At 41.8% G+C, this 22,207-nt stretch overlaps 1 protein-coding gene across 1 annotated transcript in view; it reads left to right on the top strand.

Moving 5' to 3' along the window:
* IMPG2 (interphotoreceptor matrix proteoglycan 2) overlaps positions 1-22,207 on the top strand; it is a 658,631-nt gene that overhangs the window by 451,161 nt on the left and 185,263 nt on the right. Inside the window, exon 14 of the mRNA XM_069203500.1 lies at positions 2,189-2,534. Within this exon, the coding sequence (XP_069059601.1) occupies positions 2,189-2,534 (346 nt within the window). The remainder of the gene's footprint in view (positions 1-2,188; positions 2,535-22,207) is intronic.

Raw genomic sequence — 22,207 nt, 5'->3', positions numbered from 1 at the left:
TGATTGCTATTTATATCACATACAACTTATCTTGAGGTGTGTTTTCAGTTCCTTTTATTTCACTTCTGACGATGATGATACTTTTTTATCAGCAAGATTGCTCTGTGAGTTAAAAGTGCATGGCAGACATATTCCGTAATCCACAGACCAGAAGTATGAATTTTGTCAAGGCTAACTCATCCTTTCATCTATCAATGGCCAGTAAACGAGCACAATTATAGTGGGTAAAAATAACGCCTTACTTGTAATACTCGTAAATGGTAGATGTAGGTTAACAAATGCTATATAAAAACGAGTTATTGTTCTCATTTTCTTGCCCTTATCCAGGTAAGTAAGTCTGTGCTTAGCCCCTAGCCCCATTCCAGAGATCACATAGGTAGTGGTTTTCAGGAGTTTGCCCCGTTAACTACTTTACCCAAGGTTGACCTCTCACCTTGTTCAACATGCCGCGTGGCGAGGATCTTGTCAAAGCTGAAAAAAGGACAGTATTCTTCAAATTTGCCGGACAGCAAACACATGCTTAGGCATCCGGATAAAATTACTTAAGACTTAGATTACTTTGGAACGTCCCAGCTAGTTGACCAGTTAAGACACCCTCTCAGTATTCCATCCACAACATCTCTCAAAACTATTCTACCTCAGAATACTGATTGATTACTTATATGTTCCCAATTGCGTGTGGTACTTGCATGCAGGACCGGCTTTAAAGCAGCACGAGCGGTGCCACCGCAGTGAGTGCCGAGTTTGAAGGCGCTGTATTGTGAAATGTCTTATAGGATTAAAAGCACCTGCTGAAGAGTTTGTGGTACCCCCAGCAATTTTAGGCAATAATAAAAACATCAAGATAACTCTGTAGATTAATGTACTTGCTGAAGAGAGATGGAAGTTTGTCTAGTCACAGTTTTGACTCACCATAAAGTAGTGCAGATAGTTAATGTGCCTGCTGCAAAAACCATGTGTACCATTCAGATCAAAGACTTGTATTTTATGCAGCTAGGTCAGTGGGTTACTGCGTTTGTCACAGAGATCCTTTTGTTACTTACAGCTTAAGATATAGGTTAGAAACTTATGTTTTTCCCTCACCTTTCATTATCCTAAGGCTGCTAAAAAGGGTGTTGTTGGGTAGAAATACATTCTTATTAGTAAATCCAAACTTAACCACTCTGTTATATTTTAAGTCTTGAGTTTGTGCTTCTCTTGACCAAGTAATCTTAAACTATAGGGCCTGATAACAACTTTGGCGGAGGGGGTTAATCCGTCCCAAATGTGACCGATATCCCGCCCACCGTATTACGAGTTCCATAGGATATAATGGACTCGTAATACGGCGGGCGGGATATCCGTCACATTTGGGACGGATTAACCCCCTCCACTAAAGTTGTAATCAGGCCCATAATGCCTACCAGTATGTATGACATGTAACTTCTACATGTTGCAGTCTTAATTGTCTTATGTAACATGTCCTATACATTGATTTGCACACACATTATTCATTGTCTCTGTAAAATATGTGTGAGGTGAAGTGCTCTGACTCCCTACACTGGTGTGAATAGTGCTATAAAAGAAATGAAATACATGCGAGAGAAGGGCTATGGAGGAATGAAAAGCACCATTAGAGGGTGGTAGTGAAATTTATGGAAAAGGAGATCACTGGGGGTCACTGACAAAGGTTGTCCCACCGAATGCCATCGGAGATAAAGCTGGCCCTGCTTGCATGAGAGAAGTTTTCTTCTCAGGAAAAGGTCTTAAACTAAAATAGATTACTGTCATATACTCCTACATATACTGAGCACACACCATATTTCATATAGGCAACACTAGTGTAGCGAAATGACCCCTTAAACTTCATGTGGAACTGTGTTCTTCAATGTCTTTTAAAAATAAGAAATAGACTGCATACAACTGCAAGCTTCTGATGGTGGCATATCCACCCTGGGAGCTGGCTCACAATTCCTCTCTATAACTCTGTTCTCCATCAATGATAGAAAAGAAAGAGCATTTGAGATAGTTCCAGAACCACAGTCATTCTGTTCCATTGCCTTACATGGTTTGGAAACATCAACTGCATTTGCCACAAACTGGGATCAGGGGGAGGTAGGTTAGCCATCTGGTTGATTCTCATGTTGATAATAGCTTCCCAGACCTCTCTTCTCCAAACGATAATTACTTTTTTGTTTTCATGTTTCAGAACAATGCCCTTCAAGCTGAGTGGCTCCCAAACTCCGAACCAACAATAAGCAACATCCTGCTACATGACAAAACTGAAATGGCTGTTAGCCCAGAACATCAACCATCTGCTGGCCACTTGGAAAATGAAATCATATCAGAATCAGAAAGGCCCTTTGCTGCAAACAGTCACCCAAATCCAGATCCCAAATTTGCTTTGAATTCAGATGTGGATTTCACCTTGGCTCCTGGAGTTTCTATCCTTGAAGAAAGCACCATTCCCTCTTTGGCCACGCCAGGAAAAATACAAACAGATTCTTCTGTTGACTCTGCAAAATGGCTTCCTAATCCTACCCCTTTTGAAAAAGGTAAGTGGTTCTATTTTTCTTTTAGTTATTAAGAGACTTTATATTTCTGTTTGGAAATAGGTGTTACAGGCTGGGGAGGGGTAGCCTCCCCCAGCCTCTGGAAATGCTTTGAAGGGCACAGATGGTGCCCTCCTCTCATAAACCAGTCTACACTGGGTCAGGGACCCCTTCTCCCCTGCTCTGACGGGAAACTGGACAAAGGAAAGGAGAGTGTCCACTCCCCTGTCCATCACAACCCCAGGGGTGGTGCCCAGAGCTCCTCCAGTGTGTCCTAGACTTCAGCCAACTTGCTTTGCAAGGTGTGGGGGCACTCTGGAGGGCTGTGAGTGGCCAGTGCCAGCAGGTGATGTCAGAGACCCATCCTGATAGGTCCATACCTAGTTATGTAGCCAATCCCTCTCTCAGAGCTATTTAGGGTCTCTCCTGTGGGTTCTATTCAGATCCTGCTTGCAAGTTTCCTTCAGGAATCCTCTGCAACAACTTCAGACTCTTCTGACCTAGGATCACCCACAGAAACGCTGTAACAGCAACAAAGTGTCTACAACAGACACTTTTCTTCAGCAACCTCAGGTCAAAGTCAGCAACTACAACAGTTTCCACAGTGTGCATGCTCTGGGGATTCCCTGTCTTCATCCTGCACCAGAAGGACCAAAGAAATCTCCTGTGGAGTGACGGAGTTACTCTCCTGCTCCAAGTAGGCACCTTCCAAGGTGACGACCGGTACCCTAGGACTCATCTCACGGCAACGAGCGTGCTCCTAAGGACACAGAGGGTGGACATCATCAACATAGACTGTCGTGAGGTCCTGCTGACGCAATTTGGAGGAGGTAAGACTTTGGCTTCCATGAGAACGATGGTACCCCTGTGGATTGTGTTCCCTCCTGAGGCCTCTGTGCACTCTTTGCAAAATTCCTTTGTGCACAGCCTGGCCCATGTCCAAGCTTTTTACCCTGCTGACGCTCAACTCGCTGGCGTGGGACCTTCTTTTGTTGTGCTGCATCAACCACATTTTGGACCTCCTTTGAATCCGGATCCTGCGGCTTCTGGAGGTGCTGGCTGGGATCGTGAAGGCTCTCTAAAGTGCTGAGAGCCCCCTCTTCCTCTTCACACAGAGTTGAGGTCCCCAGGTCCCTCCTGGGTCCATCCGGCGCTATTTTGACTAAAAATGCACTTTTGTCGTAGCCAAGGCTTGTTGGTGCCTTCCAACACGAGATCTCATCTGCACCAATCTTCACACCGTGGGACATCTTTTGCATCATGCAGAAACCATAGGGTGCATTTCTGCAGTCTTCTACTAACCAGGGACTCTTCTTTTGCACCCTCTTCTGGCTTGGCAGGGGCTCTTGTCCTTCCTGGAACTTCTTTTGACTTCTGGACTTAGTCCTCTTCCTTTGCAGTTCTTCAGGCCCAATAATCAAGCAGTTGTTCTTTGCAGACTTGGTTGTCTGCTGCAAAAATCCCAAAAACAAGGTGTAGTGTGTCCTAAGGAAACTTGCAGTAATTTACTTCTGGGCTCTGGGGTGGGGTAATTTACTTACCTTCACTGTATTCTCACTCTCCCAGCGATTCTGCACACACTACAATTGTCTAGGGGGATTTGTGATTCACATTCCACGTTTTTAGAATATTGTTTGTGTTGCCCCTAGACCTATTTTCTCCCATTGCATTCTATAGGATTTCCTACTGTTTGCATTGTTCTATGGCTATTTACTTGTCTAATTTTGGTGTCTAGTGTATACATTGTGTATAATACTTACCTCCAGAAGGAGTATTGTCTCTAAGATATTTTTTGGTACTGTGTCACCCAAACAAATACCTTTATTTTTGGTAACACTGAGTATTGTCTTTGCATGCATATAAGTACTGTGTAACTATAAGTGGTATTGCATGAGCTTTGCATGTCTCCTAGTTCAGCCTACGCTGTTCTGCTATAGCTACCTCTACCAGCCTAAGCTGCTAGAACACTACTACATTCACTAACAAGGGATAACTGGACCTGGTGTAAGGTGTAAGTGCCCAAGGTACCCACTACAAACCAGGCCAACCTCCTACAAGACCTACCTTTGAGGATCTGCAGAGTGGTTTACAAAGCACAGCAGCAGGGTGAGCGACCATAGGTTGCCACAGACAGCAAAATACAGATAGCTAGGTTAGGGCATAAAAATCCTGTCCAATTTAGTTAAATAGACAAAAGCTGAGTATGAAAAATGCCACAAAAATTAAAAATGTTATCTGTTGTTATTTGCTGTTACCACAGGGTGATGGATCACCCAACACAGCATATTAGAGAGAACCTATAGAATACATTCCCAACAAAGCTCACACATGTCATATTGTCAGCTATCATAGGGTTCCCAACAGCTTTAACCACTTATCAATTACACGCCCACAGAGTATCTTTGTATGACTTTTATAGGCCCATATTTAAATTGTGTAACTCCATCAGAACACAACAAAGGAAGAAGAGAATGCACTCTCATATGGCCATCGCCAAGTGAGTTAGATGATAAAAGGAGCCAAGCTGCACAAGAAAGACGAGGCATGAAAATCTTATTAATTAAGTGCCAAGGTGCCGAAAAATGTCTTAGTCAACAATCCCCTAAATCCTTAAGAACATAATAGAAATTATACATTACAACATAACCATCAGCAACATAACCATCAACAGAGCAGCAAGCACTAAGATTACAGAATTTTTCAGTGCTCGCATTTAAGTGGCTTAGTGCTGTCTGCACTTGCTCCAGCCAATTAAATAACTAGACCATGGCAGGCCGAAATAAAGCAGAATCCAGTTTGGTCACCACCACAACCATGCAGTTTAGCAGAAAGCCAGTGAAGAAGCGCTAAGTCGCCTAAAGAACTCACTGCATTTGCTGAAGTGCCAAGGGACAGGGAAATGTTAACATCCAACACAAACAGTTTAATGAAGTCCACTGAATACCAAAAATACCCTGTGTCCCTAAGATCAGATTAAAAATTAAAAACTAAATTTAACACAATAACTAGCCCTAACTTTACAGGGAGGACGCATCGACATACAAATCACAGGTTAAACCATACCACACCCAAATATGCACAACCCAGCTGTAAAACTATGGGCCTCATTTACAAGAAACTGACACCCGATGAATGAGATTTATTGCGCTGCCCAATGATTTACCAACAACGCTATGTATATGGTGCATTTACTGTACAGAGCTCCATGGTGCACGTTTTCACAGATGTGTCAGAAATTCTGAGGCATCTGTGGCGCTAAACTGCATTCCTGGACTAGCATCAAAAAATATGCTCCTCCAGCAGTGCAGGAAAGCTGCCTGGTCTGAGCAGGAATTAAACTTTTGATGCAGAGAAGTCGCAGAGTGACGCAATGAAATGCTGTAAATTTCACTGCATCAGTCCAGCTTGGCTTTTTGCCTGGGAGTGACTACTTTGCATACATTATACCTGGTGGAGGTATAATGTGACACAGGGGTTTACAAACTGACCCATTGGGCCCAATGTGTCAGTTCGTAAATCGGGAGCAATGTAAAGCACTGCTTAGCGCCACCGCTGTGTCAAACAAAAATAACGCAACAATGGTGCAAAGGCCTTGTAAATGAGACCCAATATATTTGGGAAATGAATGACGCTGCTCTAACAATGCAAACACTTAAGGCTGGACAATTGATAAAACCAATTACTCTTGTTGAATGAAATAAACGACACACACATCAACGGACACAGTAACCACAAAAACACTTTCAGAAAAATGTCACTCGTCCCCTGTGAACCAGCACACATGATTACCAAAGAATACATTGAACAATTCGCTCTTCACTGACAAAACACAACAATGCTAGGCCATAACTACTCTGATCAATTGGGAATTTCATGATTCTAAAAATGCCATATGATCTTACATCTGTCAGAAGTATGCTTACGATATACTAGAAGCTTAACATAACGTATTTCATCAAAACTGACGTATCAATGACGTCAATGAAACAGTAAACAAGTATTTTTCCCCCATTTCTATGTGCATCAATTGAGCAAAATGTAAGTGTTGAATGTGTTACTCCCTCATCTACTATGTTTTAGATTGGTTATGTATATAAAGATTATTTCATAAAAAACACCCCACCATGCACAGTGTTGTCATCAATTATGTTATTTCAGATGTCATATTGATGTTAACAATGATGTAATGTGTGAGGTAATAAGCAGTGCATGGTGAGTTGTAGTTTCTTCAGTTTTACTATGACTGGTGAATGTCAGTTTTTTTTTTTAGTTTAAAAGGTAATATTTTAAATCCATGTGGTGACGGCTTCCATTCCTGCGTGAAAGTTCCTTTTGGCCATGTCCGGGTCTTTGTGAGGGAAATGATGAGTTGTGTGTCATCGGCATATGACACAATGTTCATACCGTGGCTTCTGACAATGGCAGCAAGAGGGGCCATGTATACTTTGAACAGTGTGGGACTCAATGAGGATCCTTGGGTACTCCACATTTGACTCCTGTGGGACTGGAGGTGTAGGACAGGAGTCTGACCCTCTGCATCCTCCCAGAGAGGAAGGAGTGGATCCATTCCAGGGCTCTTCCGTGGATTCCTATGTCATTGAGTCTGGTGTGCAGAGTGCTGTGGGTGTCCCTTTAGGACACCCCCAAAGGAGCCAGGGGGTCAGAGAACCATACACTTCCCCCTTATTTTTTTTTGTTTTTTATGACAATGAGACCAAGTTACCAAGTCATGAAATGGCAGCTGCAACTTTCTCTTCATTTTGCAGCCACTCTATTTGGGCGACTGCTTTGAGCTTGTGGTACCAAGGTACGTTGTTAGATATTTATACATTTTGCACTTCATTTCTCAAAAACTGCTGAACAGATTTACAACAAACCTCATAAGCATGCTTTCTGGGTCAAGATCTAGCTTTCTGACAACTTTGGTGTAATTCTGTTCAGCCATTTTGGCTGTAACTGTGTCTAAAGTTATTTTGTGTAGTGCCGTGGAGTGGTATATAATGAAACAGTGCAGTATAGATTGGCATTAAGTGGAGTGTTGTACAGTGCAATAGCATAGAGTGTAGTACGGTAGAGAAAATTGGCGTAAGTGGAGTGGCGTAGAGTGTAATACCTTAGAATGGAGTGATTCAAATTGTAAAGACATAAGGGACCACTGCTACACAATAGAGCTCCAAAGACAGGGAAATAACAGATGTGGATGGGATTTATATCTCCCATTTTTACCGACTAGTGGGTTTATCCATCTCTGGGCATATAACTTTAAAAGGAAAACTTTATTGTTGTAATTCATTATGCCTTTATTCTAGAGCGACTACCCTTTTAGTGGCTGTCCTTGTTATTCAGAGCTTTTTCTGCATTTGAGCGACCATCAACCACACAACTTGCCAAGTTGTGGATCAAATGACCCTGGAAGGTGGGAGTGTGTAGGATCTATGTTTGGAGATACCTCTCCTTTTGCATGATTAATAATGCACACAAAAGCATATCTGTTTCACCATCATTTTTTGGTATAATCTGGTTTGCCTTAGAGGGCTCTCTGTGCTATGGTGTTTGCACTTTGATCACGTTATTCGTGCCTGTGGCGTGATTATGGTTCACAGTGATTAATGTGGGATGAATAGGTGGTTATAAGGGATCTTCTTTTTTTTATTTTTTTATGTTTGCACATGGTGGTTTGGATTTGAGTTCTTTTAACCAATAGGGTCTGTCTTTGTCAAATAGGCTACAAACCTTTAGGATAACATTGTGTCTCTGTTTGTGATAGGTACAAATAGGGTTTTCAATATAGTATTTTTGGATTTTAAATTATGATGATGAGTAGTTTTTCCTTGAAGAAGGTGCACTCGCGCCAAAACGTACGTCGAGAGTCAGCAATCTGTGACATCAGGTTGTTCAATCTATATCCAACTTTTTGCATTGTATTCCAGTAAATAACCAAACAATGTAGTATTTTCACAAGATGACTTGAGTAAATTTTGATGTTCTTTTCATGTATCAACACATGATTTTATCTCTGGATAACATGGCTAAAATGGGAGAACACATAGTTTGTTATTATGGTTAGAGAGTGAGTGGATGTGTGTTTGTAGATACGAAACGAAAGATACGAAAGGTAAATGATTCCATTAGGGCTCTAATTTTGGATGTTTTAGTTTATTGGTACCAAATGTAACAATATGTATGCAATAGATTAATAAAATATTTCTCACTAATTCAGTTATGGTTGTCTTCACCTGTACCATTGGTTGTATATCATTTTAGCACCGGTGGATAGAGCTGCATTCGATTTAATACATTTATAGAATGGAGGGATATAGTGTAACAGGACACAGTGGATTGTCGTGGAGTGGAGTGGCATATAGGGGAGTGACATTCAGAGGAGAGGTGTAAAGTGCAGTGGTGTACAGAGGAATAGCATACAGTGAGGTGATGTACACAGAAGTGGCATAGAGTGTAGTGGTAAAGAGTGGATTAGAGTGGAGTGTAGGGTTGTAGAGTGGAGCTACATACAGTGGAACAGCGTACAGTGTAGTAGCGTAAAGTGGAGGGATGTACAGTCTCGTGGTGTACACTGGAGTATCATAATATGGAGAGGTGTAGAGCGTAACAGTTTACATTGTAGAAGTGTAGAGTGGAGTGGCGTAGAGTGGAGTGTGGTGCGGTAGAGTGGTATACAGTGGATTAGTGTAGAATGGAGTGACAGAATGAAGTGGCTTAGAGTGTAGCAGAATAGAGTTGAGTGGCATAGAGTGTGGTGGCACAGTGGAGTGTAATTGCAACAAACATAGTGTGAATGTGTGTTAACGGATGTAGATGTAAAGTGAAGTGACAGGAAGAGAGAAAATTCGGAGTAAATGGTCATTTGTGTTAGTGTGTGTGAATAGTGTAAGTAGTGTCAAACTTATAATTTTTCAAATACTTAGTTATATATTGTGCCACAGTATACTTCAGTATGTTTGCTGTATGCCACAGTACATGTGCATGAAAAGGCAGTATGAGATTGACTAATGGCTGTGCTTACAAAATGTAAAAGGCAGCCATGTTCTTTCAGTAAATTTTGGCTGCATTTTGTTGCATTCTGGGTTAAGGTCTTAGACCTAGGTAAGTACTAGGTTTTATTGTTGTTCCCTACCTATTACCACTTAAAGTGGTAATAGGCAAAGGAGTGGATTTAAAATGTTCTATATACTTTCACAGCATTTAGGGGCACCTGCACATTTTTTAAAAATATATTTTAGGTAGCATGGTAATTTGTAGGTGTTACAGTGGTACTTCGTAGACCTTTTTGTAAAGATTTAAATATGTTAAAAATACAAAATACACTTTTTACACTATATATGAAAAGTATAGGGTACTACAGTATATTTTACATTTTTAACTTTAAAAAAAAAAAAAAAACATGTTTGGTACCGTGGTACTCCCATGGCAGTACCAAAGTACTCTGTACATTTAAAAAAAAAATCTGTAAATTCTTCCCTACCTATTACCACGATTATACAGTGGTAATAGTAAGGGGAAAATGTCAAACCTAATACTTACCTACATCTAATGGTGAAACACAGAACACAGGCAGACTGTACCTAAAAACATGTCTGTCTTTACCTTTTGTAAAGGCAGCCATTAGCCAATCACATAATGAGTTGTCATTGCTATGTACCGTGGTACTTCCGCAAAATACAGCAAAATTCTGTAAAAATAGAGGGACAACAAATATCACTAAGTTAAAATGCCTTATATCTAAAAAAATACCAACCCTACTTACCTGTAGTACCCAAAATGACCATCTGCACATCATATTGTTAAATCCTGTCAAATTTCATGTAAATCCATTCAGCCGTTTTTCCTCTACACAAGATACAAGAGTCTACTGGTGGAATTGTGCATTGGTGGAAAAATGCATTTTGGGACCCCTGTTTTATCTTTGCACCACCTTGGCAAATCATAGTGACATTTTGCATCTTCTGCCAATGTAAAAGGTAGACTAGATCTGCAAAGTTTTGTAGAGATAATTAAAACAGGTGCAGAGTTACTAATGGTGAAAAATCTGAGGAATTCCTTTCTCTGGTAACCCTAACTATAACCTAACCCTCACTATACCTCCAGAACTTTCCATCACATAAATTGGAGGAAAACAATGTGTCTGTAGCCAATATGTAAGGTTTGCAAAGGCTTGTGGGTAAAATCATCTAGTGAGACACACACAAATCATGCACCCCTGAACTCCGCTCGCTGTCTAGTTTTCGGAAGTGTGTGATTTGATTACCTTCCCTGGGTGACGACACAGACAAGCCCCAAAATCCACAGCTACCCACATTGCGAAAACAGGGCGGTTTCAGTGCAAACATTTGATGTGTCCATGTTGCGTTTTTAGCACTTTCCAATTGTGGGCGCTAATGCCACTCACAAACATTGCTTTCTGTTTTGCTGAGGAGACATGTGGAAGCGCTGAGTGAGTGTGCAATTTGTGGATCTCAACAGATTTCAGATACATCTATCACAAAATGTAAATAAAGGTGTGATCTTAGTCACTTACTCAAACTTTCAAGTTTTGCAGGGTGTTGTGGGAAAGTGAGTAGGATCAATGTGAATTATGCCACATGGGCACCTTCAGGTGTTCAGTTTGAAAAACAATGAGGGGTTGTTACTGAATTTTCAAAACAACACCACCGCTCATACAGGTTGGTTTCAGCACCTTTAGAAGTGCTTGCTTCAAAGAACAGATAATATACTAATCACTTTATCAGAATACTGAAACCAAGGCTATTGAAGGTGAGTGATAAAACCTCAGCAAGGCACCATTCCCTTCATTGGCCACTCACACTTCGTTCACACACCAAATATACAACTTTCATACCACCAGCCAGAGGCCCAATCCAACACATTAGTGCACACACATCTACATAATGCTGCCTTTCAAGGGCATTCACATTCATACTCCACAGGACGGAATCCCCAATCAAACCAACTCTCACTCAGTCATCAACCAACTAACATACAAACACACCACAAGCAAACCTCTACAAACATATAGACAGACTTGTTAATAGTTGGTGCATCAACAACCTTTACAAATTAAAAAGAGCTTGTCTAATTTTTTACTACCTGTCAAGTATCCGCTTCCGTCAACATTCGGAGAATTACCAAACGTGCATAGTGAACCTTTACTAATGGTTCCATTGACAGCCACATGCGGCTCAGGAAGGCATGCCTTTCATGCGCCTTTAGCGCTCTCTGTGCTAAATCCAACTCCTTCCAGTTTGTGGATGCAAATTGAGGGGTTGTCCAAGACTGCCTTTCAAGGCCAACATTCCTCGAACCGAGTGACCTTATATACCTCGGAAACTAAGATAAACATGCTGGGAAAGACCATCCAAAGATCCCTAGAGAGCCCTTCCTTAACTACAAAAAACTTGTTAGTTTTTTTAACACAGGGTAGTCAGTGAGAAAATGGCATGCATCCCATCCACTGTCATGAGCAGTACTGTGACTGTAATGCACTTGTACTATGGCAAACTGAACATCTACTAAGTTCTGAAGGAGAATGAACATAGCAAGCAGGACAATTGTGTTACCCATACATGTAGCGATGGGTGCAGAGTTCTCTGAAATGTTATGATTGTGTAACGTGCACTGTCACCCGGAGGATATCCTACCACTGATGCAGGAGCAGTCAGGGAGAATCCATGGACTCACCTAGTTAAAGAACCAAGTCTTCAGCTTTGTGCATTATGTAATGATTATAGAGGTGGTGCAGATGTGTTGGGGCAGGTCACACCAGCCATTTGGAGTAAGGGAGCAGAAGTCACTACTGCCTGTTTTGGTGCTGCATATGCATGGAATGTGTGCGAGTATGAGTCCAGCTGAGTAAAGGTGTCTGAATTCTGAGACGGTTATGAGAAATGCTGGGCCAGTGGGGTGTAAGGATTTGAATGTGTGTTTCAGGAGTTTGAAGAGCACTTTGGATGGGGAACCAGTGAATTTCTTTGAGATGCAGGGTGCATACTTGATGGGAGGTTGAGAGGGAGGCTGGCTGCTGCGTTCTCTATGGGTTGGAGTCATCTGATTAGCTGAGTGAAAGACTGAGTATTGGGGTGAGTGCAACGCTAATGGATTGAGTCCCTTGGTGAAGATGAAATGACAATATATATATTTCTACTACCTTGATTGTCTGCCTTCTACCTATGTAATATCTTTGGTTCAATCTTTTCCTGCCCCAGGCAATAGGCCCAGCCACAAAAGTGGTGCAGCATTTTTAGCAACACAAGTGAGTAAATGCTGGGTGAAAGGAATTTTGTGGATTCCTGTGATTTCCGGAAGTTTCCATCACGGAAAGCACACCTAGCCTACTCCCTTCCTACCTGTTACTGTCTCTGTCCACTTCAAAGTCCCAACTAATCCTGTATACTTGCCAAGTGAACCATTACTAACACCTTCAGCTGCTAATTAAATGAAGCTCAAGAAACATGCCTTTCATGCTCCTCCAGCGCACACGCTGTGCTGGATCCTACTCCTTCCAGTTTGTGGATGCAAGTTGGGGGTGTCTGAGACTGCCTTTCAAGGCCCACATTCCTTGAACTGAGGGAGCATATCAGCCTTTGAAACTAAGACAAACATGCTGGGGAAAAGTGCCTCAGTTCCCTAAAGAGCACTTTAAAAACTACTAAAGAGTTGATGTTTTTGCCACACAGGATACTCTGTGACACTGTGGCTTATTTCCATCCACAGTTACGTGCAGTGTGTAATATACTTATCATACAGCGAACAGAACACCTACCATGTTCTGACGGCGAATAAAGGTGTCAAGCAGGCTATTAGCAAGACCATGATTTCCTCAAGTAGAGGAAAACAGTTTGTACAGCTGCTTGCCTAGTGAAGAAGTAGCCCATGGAAACTATGTATCTATGCACAGCAATTGATAGGTACATGTTACGGCAGATTCACATCAATAAATTTCCCAATACTGCCCTTTTGTGTTGTACAACATATAGGAGGTAGGAAGACATACGGATGGCTGATAAGGGCACTGAGGAAAGTAACAGTGAGTGTCCTGGCTCTTTCCTGGCTTAGGACAGAGTCTGCGGTGTGGACATGGTCAAGATTTTCTAGCTGTTGCAGGATTGTTATCAGCAAAGTGTTGATCCTGCAGCCTTGCCATGTCCTCAAAAGCATATGAAGTGGAGGCTGCTTTTTCTATACTAGTAAGACTTTCAAGGATGTTCAACTGAAATTCAAGGTAAGATGTGTCTTCCTGTGGTGGTATCACAATAAACAACATAAGCATTGTATGTTGACTTCTGGATCTGGTGGGTAAACAACTACTTATACCAAGTGTGAGTTTTATGACTCACGTTGTAAGACTGAAGAACCTGGTCATTCTTATCCACTCTGCCCATGTACTTGTTGTAATCAAAAGTACAGGTGGGGTTGTGAACTTCAGGTAACTGACCCGAGCCGTGATGGATGAAGGGCTCTCATCAGGGATTGTACTGAGCATGTACATGTCATGCATATCAGAGAACGTGACTGCACACAGTTCTTTGGAATGCAAAGCATTTCTCTGGTATTTTTTTTAGCTTCTTACAAACAAGCTCCTGTGGAAATCCTTTGTGGTGACAACGAACTTTACCCCACTCCACAACGCCAGCTTTGTACAGCTCACTGAATAGCTCAACTCCTGTACTGAAGTTGTCCACATAAAGGTTATGAAGGAGTGGCTGCAAAAGCTCCCATACAATCTTTTCCATGACTTCTAGCATGGGACAGCAGCTTACAGGATTTAGAGCAGTATACATAGCCAGGAAATCTCTCTTGATGCCATAAAGAGCTCCTTTGCTTGGTATATACTGCCTGAACAGCAGTCGCCCCTTGAACAAGATCAAGGACTCGTCAGTGGCTATATTTATTCTAGGAGTATATATCTCTGGAAACCTAGCAGACAAATGTTCCATGACAGGCTGAATTTTTAACAGCCTTTCGTGGTATGGATGGTCCCAAGGCAATGCAGCAGAATTATCATTGAAATGCAGCATACACTGCATTAGCAAGCCAATCTCTGCTCATGTATGGTGCAAAGATGGATGTTACCCAAATCCTGTGAGTAGACCAGTATGACTGCAAGCTTGGTTTGTTCACTAACACCATTTTGAGAATAAGGCCCAAAAAGGTCTTCAACTCCTCAAGTGAAGTGGGAGTCTACCAGTGGGCATTGGAATGAGGCCCAAGAATGCTGACATGCTTCCTCAGAAATTATTCTGCACACAAATGTTTGGTTCACAATTTCCTCAATGAAGGCAAGATCCAAAAAGTATTCAATTTGCAAAATATTTGCTGTATCGACATTACATTTAGTGTCACCAGTGAGTGAGGAAATTTGGGGCAGCACTAAATTGGCGGCTACCAAGAGAGCACTCCATCTCCTCTAGAATTGCTGGAAGACATGGAACTCCACCGACTAAAAGTTAACTTTCAGATTCTGCTCCATTTTCCTCTCCCTCAGAAGCTGTCTCAGACTTCGATCCTGCCTCAGAGATGTCCTCCATAACTTGAGTTTGGGCTTGACATTAGTTATCCACTGAGATGTCATCTCTGCTGACTGTCTAAAACCTTCCTTCTAAAAGATTGTCCTAAGTAGAAGGCAAAAGTATGGTTCTAAATCAGTTGGTTGGTGCATGTGTCTGTGAGATATGTGCCGCAGTAAATAAACAAAAAAGTCATATTTTTCGCTGAAGCTACAGGCTCTCCAAAGGCACCAAAGAAAGAAAAACAAGACACAGTATTACTCCTCCTTGCCACATACCCAAACCCACAGCATAGTTTTGCCATGGTTTATACAAAACTTTGTTGGGGGAGCTGGTGTGCTAGTATAAAAGTAATTTCCTGAAGCCACAAATCTACCATTGATCTCACGAAGCACACATTCACATAGGAGCTCCTGCAACATTCTGCACATGCATGCTCCTTGCGAAAGGTCACAGTGCTGTCACCGGAAATAATGCGGAATTATGTGGTAGGAGATGCAACCGGGTCGACTAAACTATGCAGCAATTAAAGGCAAATTATGGAGAATAATGCTACACATTTTTTGATAGTATTACTTCATTATTTTGAGATTTGTAAACATGATAATACTGTCCCAGGAAAGATTTCACCTCATTAATTCTAGTCTAGCAATCGAATACAGAAAAAGCAACTGAAATATGACCAGTCAACCTTTTCACAGGGCTTTCCACCGCATTTCAGTAATATTTGATCTGTATAAGTTAGAAACAAATATTTTTAATAATCTGCAGATTATTCAGCAGATGATAGATTATGTGGCGAATGTGACTTTTTTTTTTAAATGTGTCTTTTCCTGGGGGGGGGGGGGGGGTGGAGAAGGGGGGACGGAATTGCTTCCCCCCAGGGTTGACACATATGCTGTGGGCTGAACCCTACCTACGTTTCTTTATGGAGCTCTCAACATTCCAGTGTCCTAATTAATGTTAATAAACTCTTGAACTCACTGGACCTCTGTGGTTATGATGTCAGTACAGCTGCAACAAAAGCCCTGGGATGAAATCATGGTGCCTCTTGACGTGGGCCTATGTAGCAACCCATAATGCATTTCGCCATGGCCTCTTTTTTTAAAGTTTTCCGTACTGACATTTTATTACTAACATTGCATGGCAGTACATGCATTGCAGATGTAGTTGCACTGTAATATTTGTTGTACTAAATGCATACATGAGATCTACTACAGTGTAGTATGTAGGAATGACTGGTGTAGTATATAGAAATGAACAGTGTCATTTGATTAGAAGTATGAGTGAAATATTGTGTTCACCTTGTAAAAGCGTGATGTGCAAAAAAAAGAAAAAGAAATATAAGATAGTAAATTTAGTAGGCAGTAGATGGCGGCTACTTAAGAGATAGTCAGGGCCTGTAGAGACTTCTTAAATGGTTTGGGTAAATAAACAGGGAGACACATGATGGCCAATTAATTAACACACTGCATTCCACTAAGAAAGTAATTAGTCAACCAGGCATTGGTGTTGCCCTACCCGGGCTTTCAGTAGGGAGGAATCTCAATTTTGCCTAACTGGGGTCAGGTAGGGTGTACCATGAAGCTCATCATTGGGATGTGCTGTGTCCTTGCTGCTGGGGTCGTGTTTAAGGTGGGCATGTATCATCTTTGACTCTGGATTGGAAGCTGAACACAAATATATACCATTCATCAGAGAAAGATTACTTCGTAAAGCCTCAGACTTTTTCCTTTCTCAGCTCTTTGACTTTTGCCTCAGCCCATGCTTAGAGCCTATGACTCCATGCAGAGAGCCGTGGGTAGGTTGGTCTTCCAGTTCTGTGTGATAATGTGCTTTGCAAGGTTTAGGGAAAGGTCTAGGAATCAAGTTACAAGCCTAATCTTTTTTGTGTGTTTGAAGGATCCCAGGGCACAGACCTCCCAGTGGTGTAAGGTGGAGCACCCTTTAACCTGAGCATCCGGTAACCTGAGCTAGCTGTGAGGGAGCTCTTAACTAGAAGTGGGACAATGGCAGGCAGGACCACAACACGAGTAAGAGGTCTGAATTTGTCAAATTACAATGAGGGCAACAATTATTTGCCAGTTGAGACGTAGGCTCTGTGGAACACATTGAAAACAAGAAGTTTAAATCTAGGACTTGTGGAGGCTACGGTAGAATAAGCCAATATCCTTTCCAATTCATTGTCATGGAACACTTTCTCGACCTCTGCCTCTTTCTTATATTAAAGGCCCCCTAAGGAGATCAGAGTGTGCAGGCCAAAAGTCTTGGCTAGCTTGCTATCAAGTGCCGGCCATTCCCATAGACTGTATGTATAGCATGAATGTGTGGGATTGTAACTCTGCTGACTCAGTGCTCCAGATAGTGCAAACTTTTACACAAATAAGGGCTATTTAGTAGGAAAAATCACACAAAAATTAAGGGCTACATGTACGAAGCAGTTTGCACATGCAAACAGCGAATCAGGCCATTTGCGATGTGCAAAATGCACTTTGACATGTTCCAAACCATTTATGTGATTCGGTAAGCCATTTACCAAATCGCAAAAAGGGATTGTGAGTCGCAATTAAGAAGGGGTGTTCCCTTCCTAATTGCGACTCGCAGTCCCATGTATGATTGTTTTGTGACCACGAATGCGGTCGCAAAACAATCGCAGTTAGCACCAGTGTCACACCCATGGGACCCCTTCCCCTTTGTGAATGTTAGTAAAAACTGTTTTTCAGAGTAGGCAGTGGTCCGTTTTTTGTTTTTGAAATGCATCTTGTTTTCCTTTAAGGAAAACAGGCTGCATTTAAAAAAACAAAACTGCTTTATTTAAAAGCAGTCACAGACATGGTGGTCTGCTGTCTCCAGCAGGCCACCATCCCTGTGAGGCCCGCCATTACCAAGGTGGTCGCAAATTGCGACCTACCTCATGAATATTCATGAGGTGGGCATTTGCGACCCCCTTGCGAATCGCAAATAGTGTCATTAACACTATGCAACATATGGTGTTGTGACTCGCAAATTGCGAGTCACATAACCAGACTTTGGTACATGTAGCCCTAGGTCTCAAGAGTGAGCTTAGAAATTGCTCACTGCCTCTAGATACAGTGATTTGTCAAGAAAAAATCTCCATCACACTATTAAAATAACTGAATAATCCACATTCTCTGTATCTTCAATTTGATTACTATTCACTTTTTATGTAAAAAAAACAAATAGTAATATATGATAATCCAAACAAAATATATATCAGAATTATGTAAACAAACAAAGGGCAAACAAAGTGTCAACAAACAACCAACAAAACAAAATGTCACTTCATATGTCTTCCATTTAGTTGTATGTGGCTGCAAACATTTGTGTTTGCAGCCACACACAACTCATTGGAAGGCATGTGAAGTGACATTTTGTTTTGTTGATTTGTATTTTTGACTTTTGTTTGTTGACATAATTGTGTTATATAATTTGTTCAGATTAGTATATATTACTATATTTTTGACATACACATTGAATATAATATTTTTCAAAGTGAAGATACAGAACATTTAGATTATTCAGTTATTTTAATAGTGTGATAAATATTTTTTCTTGATAACTAACTGAATCTAGAAGTGGTAAGCAATTGATAAGCTTACTCTGGGGGCCTAATTTTGTGTGATTTTTCCCCACTATATGCCTGATAATTTGTGTAAAATGTTGCTCGCCCAGGTATAGTGTGGTTATATAGGCATACCCCTATGTCTGATGGTGCAAAAGCATGTGTTAGTGCCCTGTATGTCATAAAGTGACCTATTTGGACATTATTGTTCCACTAGTGTGTCAAAGGGCAGAAACATCTGTCTTGGAAAGTATCACCCATGGTCAGTATGCCTGCAGAGTGCCAATGTGTTAGTTCAGAAGATGCCAAGATACAACTATTTGTCAGGAAGCATAGAAGTGGGATAGCATATACATGTAGAGTATTCTGAACCATTGTACAAGGCTTCTTCGAAAACATCAGAATGCTGTCTGAAGTAAGCAAGGGTGGTGGGGGTGTCAACCGTGCTGAAGAATAGAACAGTTGCAATAGTCTTTCCAATTGCCATATGGGGAGTCTCATGGCTGTATCATCTAGGTGTTGCTCAGCCAACCATCAACAGTTATGCTGCAAGATAATAGTGTTTGAAGTTCAGAGTCCCCAGATCATCCCTGTCTAAAGGAAAACTTACCTTAGCCAGGGCAACCCTAAAATACCGTTTGTATCAGATAAGATCTCCCAGTAAGGCATGCAGAGTTCAGATACGCTTCCACTGTAGATATAGTGGGAGATTGGCAAAATTATATAACAATTTAGGAAACATTAACATTTTGGATAAGGCAATAGGACCAATGAACATGCAGCTGGACTTGGGAGTGCTCACACTGTCCTATTTGCATTGCCATCCAATAAATGATCATCATGATAAAGTTTCACTGGCAAGACTTGACATATTCTGTTGTGCCATTGGAGTTTCCCTTCCCGCACATCCAGCCTGGCATCTGGTCAGTTGGAAAGGAGAGAAAACAAACATTGCGTTGCCAGTAAACATTCAGGTCAAACACTTTGGCATAATCTTAGAGCGTAAAAAACATCTCTTAGATACAACAGCATGTCATTGGCATACAGAGAGACAAAGCAGATCTTGTCACCCAGAAGAATGTCTCAGGTCGTTTCCCCCGTGACACAACCTAATAACCATTAGTTTTATTGCAAGAGCAAATAGGAGCGGGGACAGTGGCCAGCCTGCCTAGTGCCTCTAAGGACAGCTCTCATATCTGAGATATGTCACTAGTTTTGACCAGTGCCAGGGCGCAATATGAAGGAGTTTGATTATGCACGATGTAAAAGAGGTTGACATGTGTATCATGTGTCTGCCTATTCCAATCCTCTCCAGTGCTGTGATATGGTAACCCGTTCTAGGGAATCTAATGCATTTTCCAGGACCAGGGGGAGATTCCATGACCCAAAAAAGTCTACGGATACTAAGCAACTTGCTCTTCTCTGGCACCAAGCTAATTTTATCAGGATGAATAAGAGGGGAAAGCAGGGGTAACTTACACTCTGCCAATATTTAGCTATAACTTTTTTCATCATTATAAAGGATCGCTAAGGACCTGTAGGAAGTTAGGTGAGTCGCATCTTGCCTGGTTTTAGCATAGACATAAGAAGAGAGTCCATGAAGGGAGGGGCAGATGATTTGCATCTACTGCTGGTTCATACAGTTTGGCCAAACCTGAAACAAGCAGGTCAGGGTTATGTCCATTGCCAATGAGGGTATTGCGTCTTTTATTTCTGCCGAGGTTATGGGTGTATATAACTTTCCATTGTTCTGGGGAGATCTGAGGCTGTGGAATGTCATCTGCAATGTCAGTATGGAAGCCGCAATGAGTGGCACCATAAAACACTTTATATTATTTAGCATATATTTTAAGGTGTGTTTATGCAGAGGTGTTTGGTATCAGTCTGATGGAAGCGATAGAGGGTGGGTGTGTTCCTGCTTAGTTAACCAGGTGAGCAAAGTGCTTGGTTTGTTTGCTTCTGTGTAAATTTTCACTGCATGTGCATTGATCAAGTGGATTCATTGAAGCAAAGCATTGTTCTTGGTGCATTTAACTGAATGAGCCCTGTGGGAGACATTATTTATAGTATGTCCTTCTAGGTGAAGCAGTGAGGTGTTAATCCCTTTTAATTTCAGGTCTAATGTTTTAAGGGCATCTACCACTGTGTTTGTGCATTGGCCTCTACTTGAAACTTTGAATGCTTCTCATCCTGTAGCACAGGAGGAGCCTGAGTTGTGGTTGAGGCCAAAGTAATCTGTAATTTTATCCCTCAGTATAATTTGGAAATCGGGGTCCTCAAGCAGTGAGGTTCTTAACCACCATTTTGATGTCATGGTGTACAATTCCCAAATTAAATCCAGTCCATAGAGGATTAAGGTCTGAAAGAGTACGTCCAGGTAGTCAATATGAGTGATCAAGGAGCAAATGGAGGATAAGCACACCCTGACACCTGCTTTACATTGTTGCCAGATTTCTGATAGTGTCCAGTTTTCCAGCCAACGGAAAAGTGCTGGTGACATAGGTGCCTCTAGGAGAGTGGGAATTTTTCTGTTTAAGGAAACATCTAGTACACAAAGGGGCAGATTTAAGGAAAGTGGCGCTGCACCTAGTGCAGCGCCAATTTCCTTGCGCCCCTTAGCGTCCCAGCCCTGCCACCATGTGTGTGGCGTAGTTAAAACACTGCACACCATGGCTCTGAGCAGGCGTTAAACGTCCCGAAAAAAATGGCACAAAGAAATCTTTTAGATTACCTTGTGCCATTTTTTTGCCCCCCCTAACTGGGGAACGCCCCCTTGCATACATTATGCCTGGCGCAGGCATAATGTGGCCCAGGGGTTTACAAAGTGGTGCAATGCATGCATTGTGCCATTTTTTAAATATGGCGCGGAGAAAATGTCACTTTAGCGCTGCCTTAGCGTAAAAAAATTATGCTATGGTGGCGCGAAGGTGGTGCTAGGAGCTCTTAAGCCTGCCCCAAAGTATCCACCAAGTATTAAGGAAGTGATAGTCCATTTTGCTAGTATGCCTGACAGTTTGTTGAGGAACGAGCTTGCTCAGAATTAGGGGGCACATATGGTACCTATAACAAGCAGATTTCAATTGAGATGTCTCTCATCCGGAAAATAGCTTCCCTCTTTATTATTAATGGTAGTATGAGGTTGAAAATGGACACCAATGTTAATTCATGCTATTGAACCTTGGAAGAAGACAAAATAATTTTTGGAAAAAACTGTCCCTGCCAATGCCTTTGAAGGTGTGGTGCTTCTGGTTCTGTCATGTGTTGCTCTTGAAGAAACACTATGGGCCAGATTTATGCTGGCCTTGCGCCATTCCAACGCCACATTAGCAAAATTATTTTTACACTAATGTGGTGTTGGAAGGGGAAAAACACCACCCCATTTTAAGAAACGGAGCAATGCATGCATTGCCCTCCATCTAAACCGGTTAGAACAACATTACATCTTCTAACGGGAAGACAGCTGCAGGTGGTGTTAACTGGAATGCCACTTTACGCCCTACCCAGCTTGTTATTGCAGAGGAGCACCTGTTAAAGCGGGTGTGTGAGGACCAGTATAAAATGTGGGAAGTCCC

The sequence above is a fragment of the Pleurodeles waltl genome, chromosome 8, assembly GCF_031143425.1.
Source record: "Pleurodeles waltl isolate 20211129_DDA chromosome 8, aPleWal1.hap1.20221129, whole genome shotgun sequence".
In the NCBI taxonomy this organism is placed as follows: Eukaryota; Metazoa; Chordata; class Amphibia; order Caudata; family Salamandridae; genus Pleurodeles; species Pleurodeles waltl.
Note: the sequence above shows the minus strand (reverse complement) of the source record. Positions and strands in the feature narration are given on the sequence as shown.